We start from the raw sequence: 14,200 nt of genomic DNA on the forward strand, positions 1-14,200 counted from the left end.
GACAAAGTGCCTTGTATGGTTCAATAAAACTGGACCCGCCGGAAGTGATTAGAAGTGTTTTGGCCATTTGATGACAATCTGTTTCTGTCGCTGATTGGTCAACGCCGGTAGTGTTTTTAGCTTCTCCGGTGGTGATGCAATCGGCAACAGGAAACAAATTCAGCGCCGATATGAAGTGAAAGTGTTGTGATGATGATTGTAGCAGAAACGGTGGATGGTTGCAGGTGTCGAAGTGCAGCAAATTTTGTCTGCTGCTTATTGGTCAGCGGCGGGCGGTTTTTTAATTTCCTCCGACGATGACGCAATTGGCAAAAGGCAAACTTTCGCCACCGGACGGGTACAAGAGCCTTTCGGGGTCTGCAGAGTAACGACTCTTGTGATGCCATCAGTCCCTGGATGCAATTTCGAAATTCTGGCCGTTGGCCAGCGAATTGGTGGAATCCCATCCTCCTTGAGAAGGACGAGCTGGTTTTCTTTGAGTATCACAGGTGAGTTGTGCCACTTTGCTCTTTGTGCTAATGATGACAAATATTCCAGATGCCATCGACGCCAGATGTCCTGCAGCAGCTTTTGAGTTTGCTGCCACTTCCGAAGATAGTTTGATGGGATGTCATTCAGGTTTTCATCTGGAACGGATTTCAAGGACGTACCCACCAGAAAATGCCCTGGAGTTAGCGGCTCGAAATCAGACGGATCGTCGCTCATTGGAGTAATCGGGCGCGAATTGAGGCAGCACTCTATCTGGCACAATAAGGTATCCATATCGTCATAAGCCAATGGGCGATCACGGACGACTCGAAGGAAGTGCTTTTGGGCGGAATTAATTGCGGATTCCCATAATCCGCCGAAATGAGATGCTCGAGGCGGATTAAAATGCCACCTGATGTTGGAATCGGAGCATTCGGTTGCAACTCCTTGTGAGTGGTCGGACGAGCGAAGAAGTTTGCGCAATTCATTGCTGGCACCAAGAAAGTTTCTTCCATTGTCGCTGTAGATGTCTGATGGTGGACCTCGGCGGGATACGAACCGGCGTAGAGCTTGGATGAATTTGGCTGTCGTCAAATCGAAAACGAGTTCGATATGGACAGCCTTCGTAGTGAAGCAGACGAACACCGCTACAAATGCCTTGATTGGGGCTGCTCGACGATGAGGAGGTTTGAGCAGGATCGGGCCCCAATAATCGACACCGGAAACCGAAAATGGTCGGGCAGCAACGACGCGTTCCTTTGGTAGCTCTGCCATAAATTGTTCAACCAATTTAGGGCGAGCTCGGACGCATATTATGCAGCGATGAACTACTGTTTTGGCCAGCTTTCTGGCCCCTGTGATCCAGTACCGTAATCGAAGGATTCCAAGCAGCAATTGAGGTGCTGCGTGCAAATGCCTTTCGTGTAAGCACTCCACTAACAGGGCGGAGAATCGATGATTGTACGGAAGAAGAATTTGGTGCTTGGCGTCGTAATTTAGAGCTGATTTGTCGATTCGTCCTCCAACACGCATCAGGCGATCTGCATCCAGGAACGGCGTAAACCATCGGAGTTGGGACCTGATTGGAGCTGGCTTCGATGCTTGCAGGGCTGCTACGTGCTCGGAGAATTCTTGAGCTTGCACCAATCGTATGAGAGCATTCTCGGCATCGCGAATTTCCGTCGCTGAGAGGAACGTTCTTTTTCTGGCTTCTGCGCTTCGAGACTTGCGTGACAACCTGAGGCAGAATGCTGTGACGCGTAGCATGGTTTGGTATTTCGAGAATCGGCCAACAAAGGTGTCGATGAAGGAACTGTCTGCTGAGGCTGTTAGGCCGACCGGTTTGGATGTGCGGAATTCTAGATGGGTCTCGAAGGAGGTGCTTGATGGCGATGTCAGCTGCAAAAAGTCATCGGCCCGAAGCCAATTTGGTCCATTCCACCACAGTTTGCAGGAGATCAGCGTTTTGGCGTCAATTCCTCGAGACAAATGGTCAGCAGGGTTCTCTTGACCAGCAACATGATTCCAGGAAGCGCCGACTGTTGCAAGCTGGATTTTTGAAACCCGATTGGCCACGAAAGTTGTCCAGACTGAAGGAGTCGCCTTCAGCCAGGCAAGCACCGTGGTTGAGTCGACCCAGAAGAATGTATCGAACTTCCTTCCGAAGGTTGAAGAGATTTTCTGGTACAATTGGGCTGCCTCGAGAGCCCCACAGAGTTCAAGCCGGGGAATGCTACGTTTTTTCAGAGGAGCGACTTTGGATTTGGCCGTGAGAAGGCCGACTGAAATAGAACCTGATGAGTCCTTTGATCGGAAGTAGGCACAGGCCCCGTAGGCGTTTTCTGAAGCGTCAGAAAACAGGTGTAGCTGGATGGATTCAAATTCGGGAAGCACGACGCATCGTGGGATTCGAAGCTGATCAAGGACAGGTAATTGCGCATAGTAGTTTTGCCAATACGTGGTCAGAGATGGTGGTAGGGGTTGATCCCATCCCCATGGCTTGCCGTCGTCGGAGTTCAGACTCCACAGAGTCTGCATAAACATTTTCGCAGTAACGATGACAGGGCCTACCAATCCCAACGGGTCGAACAGCTGGGCGATTTGTGATAAGGCCAACCTTTTGCAGAGAATCACGTCTCGAGAGTGTTCAGGTAACCGAATTTGGAACCGAAAGTGATCCGAAGCTGGTTCCCAGTGCAACCCCAAGGTTTTGATGGTCTGATCAGCTGCGAGCTCGACTGATGATTGAAGCGCGCGTCGCTCGGAAGGAATGCCATCAAGAACGGACTCGATATTCGACGCAAATTTCCGGAATTCAAAACCTCCTCGTCGGCACAATTGGTCAAGTTGATTCCTTACTTCCGCCAGTTCTTCAGGAGTCCTTCCGCTAGTAACCAGGTCGTCTACGTACACATCTCTCTTCAGAATCGCCGCGCCCAAAGGAAAATCCGCTTTTTCGTCGTCTGCCAGTTGTTGTAGGGTTCTGGTGGCCAGGAATGGTGCACTAGCTGTGCCGTAGGTGACCGTTTTCAGCTCAAATGTGCTGACAGGCTCGTCCGGTGAACTTCGCCAAAGAATCCGCTGGAGAGGAGTGTCTCTTTCGTCGACCAAGATTTGACGGTACATTTTTTGGATGTCGGCGATGAGCAAAACGGGATTGATTCTGGTTCTCAGGATGATGGAACGAAGGTCGTCTTGGATGACTGCCCCGACCATGAGCACGTCGTTGAGCGATTTGCCAGATCCTGACTTGCACGACGCGTCGAAGACGACTCGCACCTTGGTAGTCGAGCTATCTTCACGAATCACCGCATGATGAGGAAGGTAATACTGCTGGGTAGGTGGAGTAGAAGTGTCTACTCGCTGCATGTGCCCTAAGGTGACGTATTCGGCCATGAAGTCGTGATACTGAGCCTGTAGATTAGTGTCTCGTTGCAAGCGAGACTCGACCATCCGGAATCGACGTTGTGCGATGCTGCGATTGTCGCCTACGCTGGAAACAGGTTCCTTGAACGGCAATCGAACGATGTATCGACCTTCTGGGGTGCGTTGAACGTTCTGCGAAAAGTGCTTTTCGCAGGCTGCTTCTTCCACCGACATACAAGGACCTGAATCTGCCTCTTCGATGATCCAGAATCGTTGCATGAGGCGGTAAATATCTGCGACGGTTGCAAGATTGGCGATAACGGAGCTCGTAGCAGTAGAGTTGGTAACTTTCCCAGAAACAACCCATCCCAGAACAGAATTCACAAGAACAGGCAGTGAATCTCCAAGTGGAATTCTGCCAGGCGGTTTGAAAAGATCGAAGAATATTTCTGCACCAAGGACGATGTCGATAGGGTTGCTTTGGTAAAAGTTAGGATCTGCGAGTTCAATTTCTTTCGGAAGGTTCCAATTAGAAATGTCTAAAGTGGCGGAAGGCAAACTTAGAGTGAGTTTTGGCAATACGAGGAGCTCTACGATGGTCGAAAATCCGGTAACTCGAGAGTGAATGGTGGTGCGAAGCTTGGAGCGAGATTGAGTGGATGACTGACCAATTCCGGAGATGGAGAGGTGAACTTTGGTGCGACGAACTTTGAGTTTTTGCGCAAATGACTCGGTGATGAAGTTGCATTCGCTACCCGAGTCGAGGAGCGCTCTGGCGAAGTGAGTATTGCCGTAATCATCCGTCAGTTTGATCACGGCCGTTGCTAGAAGCACCTTGTTAGGGTGACCCTTCTTGGGAAGTTTCCCGACTGCTGCAGACAATGATGACACTTCTTCGCTGGTAGGGTTAGAATCCCTCGACGTATTCCCCTCGGGTCTCGGCTTGCTGGATTCACCCTGGCTGGTACCTGTGCTGCAGAGTTGACTATGGTGGCGCCCTCGGCATTTTCGACAGCAGTTTTTCGATTGACAACTTCTCGATTGATGTCCCTTCCGTAGGCAGTTCCGACAGAGTTGTTGACGGCGTACTAGTTTGTCTTTATCTTCGATGGTCATCTTGGCGAACGTCTGGCATAGATAAAGTGGATGGTGTTCAGAGCAGGCGAAACATTGGCGAGGTGAGAATTGAGTGGCTCCATTGCTGATAATTGCTGATCGATGAACCGTTTTTTTGGGTGCCGAAGAAGAGGAAGTGTCCAGTTGAACGTTGCTCACACTCTGCAAAACGGTGACCCTCCGCTGAAGAAAGCTGACCAGATCTGGGAAGGTAGCTGCCTCATGAGTCGACGAAAATTCTTCCCAATCCCTTCGTGTAGTGGGGTCAAGACGAATACTGAGCATACGAATCAGCAATACGTCCCAAAACTCGGTTCTCTCTCCCAACTGCTTCAAGATGCGGACATTAGCTTCGAATCGTTCCACCAGAGAATGAAGATCACTTGCAGATTCCTTTTTCAACGGAGCGAACTCAAAAAGGGAGTCGACATAGGCTTGCTTCAGACGTGCAGGATTTTGGAAGTGGTCAATCAGCAAGTTCCATGCAACTGGATAATTGTTGGCGCTAATCGCAATCGTTTGTACCAGCTTCAACGCATCCCCCGCTAATGACGAACGCAAATAGTAAAACTTCTGAATATTGGACAATTCAGTCGACGAATGCACCAACGAAATAAATAAATCATGGAAATTCAACCAATTTTCGAGAGCGCCATTAAAAACAGGAAGTTTTACATCTGGGAGCCGAATTTGCGAAGAAGTAGGGAAATGTGCACCGGAGTGACAAGATTGGGAGCTCTGAGGCGACGTATTTTTATTGACGGACAGTAAGAAACCCTTCACCCGGTAGTAGTCCGTCTCGAACTGGGCCCGCTGCTTCAGCTGATGTTCCATCACCGCATTGTCGTCTACATCAGCGGCTTCAAGTTCGGCTTGCGTTTTGCCGAAGTCCACCCACAACACGGCCAGGTTCTCCAGCCGAACGGGAACTTCCATCGACTGAGTTTCTTCGTCGAAGTTTTCAACGAAGACTTTGATTAGGTTGAACGACGTCTCGATACTTCGAAGTCGCATTTTGAGCGACTTGATACGCCGTTCCGTAGCCATCATGCACGTGCGTTAATCTGCAAGATAAATTCCCAGCGGAGCACAAAACGTACCAAAATAGAGGTGGTTGGAATATTAATTACCTTCTCGAGGCAATTTCAATGCCTTGGATAATTGTAAATTGATTGCAGCTCACTCCACCAACGTCGAGATGAAAAGGGTACCTTCCAGAATGTAAAGTAGTTCCGGACGCTCGGAGTTCGACGGGCATCCGGTTCGAAGGACCATGAACGGAAGTACCTTTTTATTTGTCGTTGGTTTTCCTCCTCAGTTAATTTCTTTTCAGGTTCTCGCAGGTTTCTTCTCTCGTTTCAGGTAGGTAAACAGGTAAGTCCCAGGTTCGGTTTTAATTCGTGCAGGTAAGTTTATTTTTCCACTTATTTTAATTTAGCCACTTATATTTCAGAACTACATTAATTTAATTTACTATTTACTTATTTATATATAACTATTTACAACACAATAATCAACTTTTAATTTAAACATTTAACTTGTTTGCTCGCCAATCGCACTGCTCTGCTGGGTCGGTTTGTTGATATTTTCTGCTCGGCCGCCACTGTCGGAAAAAGAGGCCACGCGTTTTCCTACAGGGCCTTTTATAGTGGGCCTGATGAAAAGAGCGGAAATTAATCTTTGTCGTTTTCCTCGCAGCCCACTGCTGCTAACGCCTTTGGTCTGACAGCATGCCCCAGTGGAAAAACAATGAAAATTCACTGGGCTGCTTCGCTTTCCCAGGACCAGATAGCGCCACTTTATTCGTGCACGATTTTCTCAGTGTGCATCGAACACAAACATTTTACCGTATAAGACTGAATGAGCAAAAGTTTTGTCCTCGAATCTCAAAGAACCTCTTTAACAAAACTGTTGAGCATTTTACACGATTATCAAAAATGTGAAAAAAGTATTATTTCACAGATCTTGCGAAACAAGTTTTTGGTACATATTTTTTTTTAATTTTTCAAGATTTTACATTCATTTTTTTTTGTTTTCAACCAAATCTGATTTCGAGAGGAAATGTTTGTAGCACGCACCTATAAAACTTATGATAAAACCTCATTTTTCATTTCTTGGACAAACATATTCATATTTATATTTTTGGAAACGAGATTGATAGCCCATTTCAAATCTTTCAAAGATTCAAAGATGAAAAAATCGATTTTCTGTGCCACTTACTTAGTAGGGGAAGTTAGGGTTAATAATTTTTGAAATATGAGGAAATAATAAGAGAGATCTTTATCGCTCTGTAGAAAAGAATCTGTTCAAGATAAACGTTAACCAAATACAATTTTTTTGAATTGTTATTAACTTTGAACATATTAAATTTGCAAAATAAATTGTACCAAGAATAATTTGACATAAAAAATCACAGATTTTCACCAATTTCAAACATCTTAAAGTATAGTTTTTCAGCGAAATTCCGCGTTGAGTTACATATTAAAATAAAGAACTAGGTTTCAACTTTTTGAAAAAAAAAACAAAAAGTAGTTGTTAATATTTGCTAATGAACAAGTTATTCAACTTTTTGTGAGGCATGTTTTTTGTATTTATTATGAAATTTAACATTTTTCTCAGTAACTCATTCTTAGACTGGAAACCTACTGTTTAGTGTGGGATCTTTTTTTTTAAAGCAAATAACTTAAGTAATGCCATTAATTTTTTACTTTAACTACACCAAAAATCAATTTCCTTATGTAACTGAGTTACTTTTATGCATAAACATGAGATATTTTTGTTCAGCTAATGTGATCATTTCAATTTTTTATCTAAACTATTCCATGAAAATATACAATAACTAACATAAATTATAAACAGGTTTATGAACAGCTTTATTATTCATCAGTACCCCTATTTAAGTATTTCTTTATTTTTTGAACTTTTTTTCTTTTTTTTTTCAGAAATCGAGCAAAAATTTTGAAATACTCAGTGCTCGGAAGAGTTAGCCATATATATCCATGGAAGATTCAAGGAGAGTTCTCAGGTGGTGCTCAGACAGAAACTACTCTAGGAGCGATTTTAAAAAATTTTCTACAGTAAATATTTTCGAAAGCAAGAAATACCTACATATATGAACTTGAATTACATATGTATATGCGGAAAATACTGGAAAAGCAAAGTTACAAAAGCCAGAAACGGCTAAATTTCTTTTTTTAAAGCCTTATATTTTTTGACACTGAATAACGACTAATAATAGGTCGTAGCAGAAATTGTTTATTGTAATTTGTGAACAATATAACAAAGATTATATAAGTAAAAATATTTGATATTCTTTCAAAACAGATAAATTGAAAAGTGAATTTCAATTATTTTAATATTTTCTTACCGATTAAAGATATTAAAGAAGATACAATAAAATGATAAAATTCTTCAAAACTATTATCACTGAAATCAACACTGCTTCTCTTTCAGATTCAAACATACGTAGAAAACACATATTTATAGTGTTGCCGAAAGCATGTATGGTTATTACGGTTATTACGGCTATTTTTTTTTATTCAATTTCAATATTTTTTCAAATTCGAATTTATTTAGAATTTTTTAATATTCCTTGAAGATCGTTATATCTCTTCAACTTTTGGTTTTGTTGAGTTTGAAAGAAATTTTCATAATTTTTTATTAAGAAATATGAAATTTGATGTTTTTTGGATAAATTGAATGAAGAAACGTGTTTTTTCACACAAAACTTAAGATATAAATTGTTGGACCACCCGATGAATTATTCTTGCGAATAGTGCATTAGATAGGGCGTTTTCTAATCTTTAATTTAGAAAATTTTCAAACATATAATTTTTGAAGTTATTGTAATCAAGATAAGGTGAACTTATCATAATTTTACCGACGTATATTTTCAATTTTGTGCCTTTCTAAAATGAATTCAAACATTAAGATAGAATATCATCAACTAAACGATAAGATAGCTTTTATTATCATGAACATTTCACCCGAAGACATCAAACCTATCGTGCAAGATTATGTGAAAATTTAATCAATGTGTTGAAAATCTGAATAAAATAAACATTGAAACCAAATTTGGAAAAATAACAAAATTGCAAAAATTCGACAAAAATATGTGAAGAAAAACTACAGTTTTTTTCAGTAAAAGTACATGGACTTATTATTTAGTATATAACTAGCTGATCCCATACGAACTCCGTTTCGCTTTCAACTTGGAATATGCCATGAACAGTTTGTATGAAAGTCAATAGCCAAATATTTTCCAGATGCTTTCCGAATTAATTGTTAAGTTATAATTGCAAATATATTTGACGAACACCTCTTCTGTCGTCTGCTACTTCATTTGAAATCAGGAATTGATTGCCCGTGTCAAATAAAAAACCCGTGTAAAAATTTCGAGTCGATCGTCGCATAACAACGCAATTATTGCCAAAAAGTTTAAATCCTTTTGGTGGCCTCTTATACAATCTTTGATATCTGAAGTCGATTTTCCGTCTCTGAAAACTACCGTGAGCAAATTTTCATCCCAATCCGATGTATAAAAACGACGATATTTAAAAAATAATGTAAGGTTAATATGGACGACCCCATTGCCGGCCCCTTTTTTTGAATTTGATACCTCATTTTTTTACAAACATCATTTCTTAGGAAGCTTGAATAGTTTTTTATTTACATAGTATTCCGTCTCACGACATAACTTGACGAACATAATTCCTAAAATTCACTCGGTTCATAGCAACCGTTCTCCAATTTCTCGGGCACCCCACGTTCGCCAGATCACGCTCCACTTGGTCTAACCACCTCGCTTGTTGCGGAAGCTTGAATAGATGTGGTCTAATAGTTTTATCTTCAAAAGATTAAACTGCTTTTTTATCTTTTCCATCCCTTATCTAATGAAAATATCTGTTGAAGATTATCCCACTTTTCAATATGGATGATTTTGTTGAGCATGTTGGAAACTCACTTTGCATGTTTTCAATTGCATGTGTGTATTTTTTTCGCTTCTAAATTTCGCACTGTTTTATTATTAGTTTACCTTAAATGTTGGAAGTTCTACTAATAGCTTTTTGAAGTTATCGAAAATAAATCATTTCGAAAACACCATTTCTATATTATGAAAAAGGTTTTTTTTAGTTCTGTTTTTTTTTTTCATGGGCACAAACATCCCTTTAATGGATGGTAGAATAGACCACATTGGTCATCAATGATAACTCAAAAGTTAGAAATTGATAAGTGAAATCGAATTGGATAAAACTCAAATCCTGAAATTTTATTATCTTATCAATTTTCTAATCCCCCATCAAAATTCCAATTGACGCATTAAAATCGCAGCCTTGAACTTATAAACTCTGAATCTAAAAAATTTTTCTATCTCTATGAGGAATTCGAAAAATATAAAAATGGTTGACCTTCAAAGCGTTGACCCAGCAGCGGTAAAGAGCACTTTGAAAGCCACTACTATTCTAGTCAATATATTCCTAACAGGCTAGTTGTATTCTTCAATCAAAATGTAGGCTTATAATTGTATCCAAATATCTCGTACCGGTAGCATGTGCTTTGAACAGTAGAAGGTACAAAAAACACCCGCCAAAATTTTCACTTTCAAATTTTTAATGCTCAGCAAGCTTCGATTAGCTATCCAGTACATGTGAGCTCTGGATGGTCGTTTCTAATAGCCTGCCCATGGTGATGGTGAAAATAATCCCGCCAACGAACGAACGGAAACGAAAGTCGGTTCAAAAAATGGGTGCCATGACTTTTGGTTTGGGGGAATGAAACCGTTGTTGTATGGACAACCGCCTTCAAAAGGGGTCATCCGAAAATCTAAAAACATTTTTCATCATTCCTGGTCCTAATGAGCACCCATGCCAAATTTCAGCTCTCTAGCTCTTAAGGCAGCTGAGCCTATTGAAGACAAACATACAAACGAACAAACGGAAATTACTTTTTATATATATAGATAGATAAACAACAGTATTTAGTACATCAAATATCGGGTCCAAGTTTTCACTGGCAACTATTTAAGTTTTATTTATAAAAATATAAATGGTAATAAATATCTAAATTTTTTTTTTAAATGTTTTTACCTTTTTGGAGGTTTACTGGATTTGAAAGACGTTCTCCGAAATTTTCAGAGAAAACTTTGAAAACCACTAAGCTAAACCAAAATCAATCAAGAACGTGTGTTATATCATTTCGCGTCATGTTAATGAAAAAAATAAGCAGTTGGATAAAGGTTTATAGATGAAATGTAAAATTCCTTAGTGCTAGAGGAAAACCTCTCAAAAATCCCTTAATCACCATCGGAAAAAAAGAAAATTTCCTAAATATGCAGTTATCTATTCAAATGGTTCAAACTTTTAAACCGGAAATATTAAGAAATAATCTTGATTTTTGTAGAAAAACACTAGTGGTAGGTACTATTCTCATTTCACTTCTTTTTTTTTTTTTTTTTTCATATTTTTGGTCCTCAACGCCAATTGCTTCGTCCAAAAAAGTAAACTTATGCTTGATTTATCCGTTGAATAATTTAAAACAAATTGTTGGAGAATTTTTTGATGATTTTCAATCTATCATATTTTAACACGCAAAAAACATAGTGGTACTATTCATGTTAAGCTCACTGTATTCAAAAAAGGAGGAATAAAATGTATTCAGTCTCAGCGAAAGATGGGTTTAGATGTTTTCTAGTGATTCTAGTCTACGAGTTTAATTATTCTACGGAATATTAGCGGTATCTTTTTTCAAAAAGTCTTAAGATAATGTTCATTTTGATCAAACCAAATACTTTCAAGAATCTTCCTTTTAACAATTCTCACTAGATTGAATAAAGAACGTACTTTTTGGATTTCAGAATGAAGGTATTGAAAAAGTTGTCAAAAACAATGGAAAAATAAGAATCCGTTCTACGATTCTACGTTCTACGAACATCAATAAAAAAAAATCTTTCAACTCACCTCAAGAATCTCCGAGTTGTTGTGATTACTGCGGGTCCTACTAGCATCCCGTTCCTCAGAGTCGTGACTCCGATCTTTATTCTCACTATCGACCACACTAGCGGAAACATTCAACTCACTCTCGGCCACCGCCATTTCACTACCACCCACCTCACTACCCCCACCATCACTGAACCGCTTTTTACCGCCACCGCCAGTCCCTCCACCGCTCCCCTCCAAACCCACCCGCTGCATTGCGGCATGCTTCTGAACCACTTCCTTAATCTTGTCCTGCTCTTCGCCGATCCAATGCTTAAACCCACTCCACTTCCGCGTCAGCTTGGCTTTCTTCTTATCGAAATCGATGAAGTGTTTGTGGGAGGATTTGTTCTTGAGCAGGGTCAGTCGCCTTTCCGTTGGATGGAGCTGCTTCCGGTGTTCGCAGTACTCGTTGCTGGTCTCCTTGAAGATGTCGGACGACTCGTTGATCTGTCGAGTGATTTCCTCTAGCTCTTCAATCGACAGGAATAGGTTGCGTGCGTCCAGGCTTTGGAAGCTAGCCGACTTGAGATCGAACTCCTCCTCCTGGGTGCTGTTGGAGTGAAAACTTTGGTTGCTTCCGGCGTATTCGAACGCGTGATTGTGCAGAATTCCGCCGTTCGATTGTGGCGGCACATTGTGGTACAGATGCTGATCTGGGTGGTGATCGACGTCGCCGCCATCGTTGACTAGAGAGAGGTTGATCTCGTTCAGGATCAGATTGGCATGATCGAGATCGAACGAGCAATCGTCCACTTTGGTGCTGCGAGGGAAGTCGTAAATGCTGTCCACGGCCGGACTGTTGGGAACGGTGATCGAGGTAGTTTGGAGGCCTCCATTACTCAATGCCGAAAAGTTCAACGAGGGGGTTTTGTCCAGGCTGAGTCGGAGTTCCGGCTGATGAAGGTTGTGGGCCGATTTGGAGCGTGATTTCTGCATGTTTTCCTTATTGTTTTCATCCGGACAATCCCTGTGGTTGTTGTTGCTTTCGGTCGCCAGGAAAGTGAACTTGATATCACTGAAGTTGGGCAGTGAGCTGTTGGCATCGACGAAGATATCGTTCTCGCTGTCATCCGAGGTCGATCTGGTGGCAACCGAAACGGGCACCGGCGATTGGGACTGTCGAGGCGATACGGCAAGGGTGCTGCTGCTAAGGTTGTTTGTCGGCGGATTGCCCGGTTCGTCGTCAAAATCGAACTTCATCGTTTTGGATATCAGTATCGGGACACCGATTTCCGGCCGAAAATCATCCGACCGACCACCGGACATATCATAACTGCCGGTGATCGGATCGGCGACACCACTTTTACGACCCGGCGATTTACGCATCAGCCGGCTTCCGATCGCGGAGTAACGCCGCGTAATTTTGTCCAGCAGATTGGACGGCGATCGACCGCCGCCGTACTTACCGGCTATTTCGACACTGTAGTGCTTCTTCATGGCGACGATCAGGACGCCACCGTGCAATATTTTTCACTCTCTTTTCTCTCTGTGCCTCCTCACTGTGCTCAGAGCCTAAGCTCAAGCAGCGTGGCAATAAATCTTCTCTCGTAACACAATCAATTAATAATTAGTTTCACTTTTTATTTAATTGTGACCGCATGATCATGGTTAGGTTAGGCCACCAGTTCATTGTTAACGACAACGCCCAGTCGGGGTTGCTGCAGTCTTCGGAACAAACCCATATGGGGAGCTGCTGCTGCTGTTGATTTTTTTCGGGGGGAAGATTTGAAGGCATTAGGCATCACACAATTACACATTAGGTATAGGTTGCTGTTGCTGCTGCCATCTCTAAGTAGACAAACTCGGACGAACGGGGTTTTATTCACGGTGGATGCTTGCCGCACAGGCCAATTAAACGCCGATTTAGCTATCTGATTATTTTTTTCGTTATTTGGTGTGCAGTTTAATTTAAAGCGAACAGTCATTGGAAAACGGCAATCGAAGGAGATTGGAGAAAAGTTTGGCAAAGATGTTCAAAGACGTTCATTCAACTAGCTCGATAGCTTGCCGCTTAAACACACATAGAGTTGAGGTGATTTATGTCATTTGTAACGCTTTATTGTACCTCTCTAGGAGGTATTTCAGAAAGAGAGGTGGCGTCTAAAGGTGATTGTCTTGGCGTAACTCGGTTATTGTCCACCGACTGTTGTTGGTCGATACATGATGGAAGAGATTTATTTATCTCAAACAGTAAGTGGACAATTGATGTTATCAGATTTGTTTGCAAAAAATATGGCGTTTCATTTATTTAATCTTCAAAGTGTCAAGAAAAAACGTGTTGCGATTTATGATACACTTTATACAGGGTGTCAAATAGATAATTATTGCACGCACAGCCATAATTAACGCTTATTTATTGTGAAAAATGGATTTAAACCCTCTACTGCCCATATATGGTTAAGAAGTTTTTTTTTACTGTAAATGAATCAAGACAATTTCAATGTATCTATAAATCTTAAAAAAAAAAATAAAAAAAATAATCTCATTTTTTGCACTATTTGAACAATAAAAACTATTGAAAAAACAAGTTAGTTTTTTTGGTTTATAATGCAGTAGAAAGTTTAGCGTTTCGCTTGATTTTTTTTATTGCTTCAGTAAACTGATCATCCTTAGCCCTTCGTTTCATAAAGCAACAAATTCGCAACAATCAATGTGAAATTTGGTTTAAAAGAGTTTCTTGTTTATTTGAGATCCCTACCTTCGTTCAGCGATAAGAAAGGAAAAGGGGGGGAGGGGGGGGGGGGGGGTAGCTTCATGCAATTTTTACTGCATAA

The 14,200-nt window shown here is 41.4% G+C and overlaps 3 protein-coding genes across 3 annotated transcripts in view; all 3 read right to left on the minus strand.

Annotated features, from left to right (window-relative positions):
- Nucleotides 1-255: 255 nt before the first annotated feature.
- On the minus strand, nucleotides 256-5,496 carry LOC129743410 (uncharacterized). Its single transcript, XM_055735445.1, has one exon. The coding sequence runs from the start codon at nucleotides 5,494-5,496 to the stop codon at nucleotides 256-258; it is 5,241 nt and encodes a 1,746-aa protein (XP_055591420.1).
- Nucleotides 5,497-11,396: 5,900 nt separating this feature from the next.
- The window catches only part of LOC129743412 (uncharacterized), a 9,649-nt gene continuing 6,845 nt past the window's right edge, over nucleotides 11,397-14,200 (minus strand). Inside the window, exon 2 of the mRNA XM_055735446.1 lies at nucleotides 11,397-13,125. Coding sequence (XP_055591421.1) covers nucleotides 11,397-12,863 — 1,467 coding nt within the window. The 5' untranslated portion in view covers nucleotides 12,864-13,125. The remainder of the gene's footprint in view (nucleotides 13,126-14,200) is intronic.
- LOC129743413 (ER membrane protein complex subunit 4) overlaps nucleotides 13,040-14,200 on the minus strand; it is a 22,460-nt gene continuing 21,299 nt past the window's right edge. The window contains exon 3 of the mRNA XM_055735447.1: nucleotides 13,040-13,125. Coding sequence (XP_055591422.1) covers nucleotides 13,040-13,125 — 86 coding nt within the window. The remainder of the gene's footprint in view (nucleotides 13,126-14,200) is intronic.

The sequence above is a fragment of the Uranotaenia lowii genome, chromosome 2 (genome assembly GCF_029784155.1).
Source record: "Uranotaenia lowii strain MFRU-FL chromosome 2, ASM2978415v1, whole genome shotgun sequence".
In the NCBI taxonomy this organism is placed as follows: domain Eukaryota; kingdom Metazoa; phylum Arthropoda; class Insecta; order Diptera; family Culicidae; genus Uranotaenia; species Uranotaenia lowii.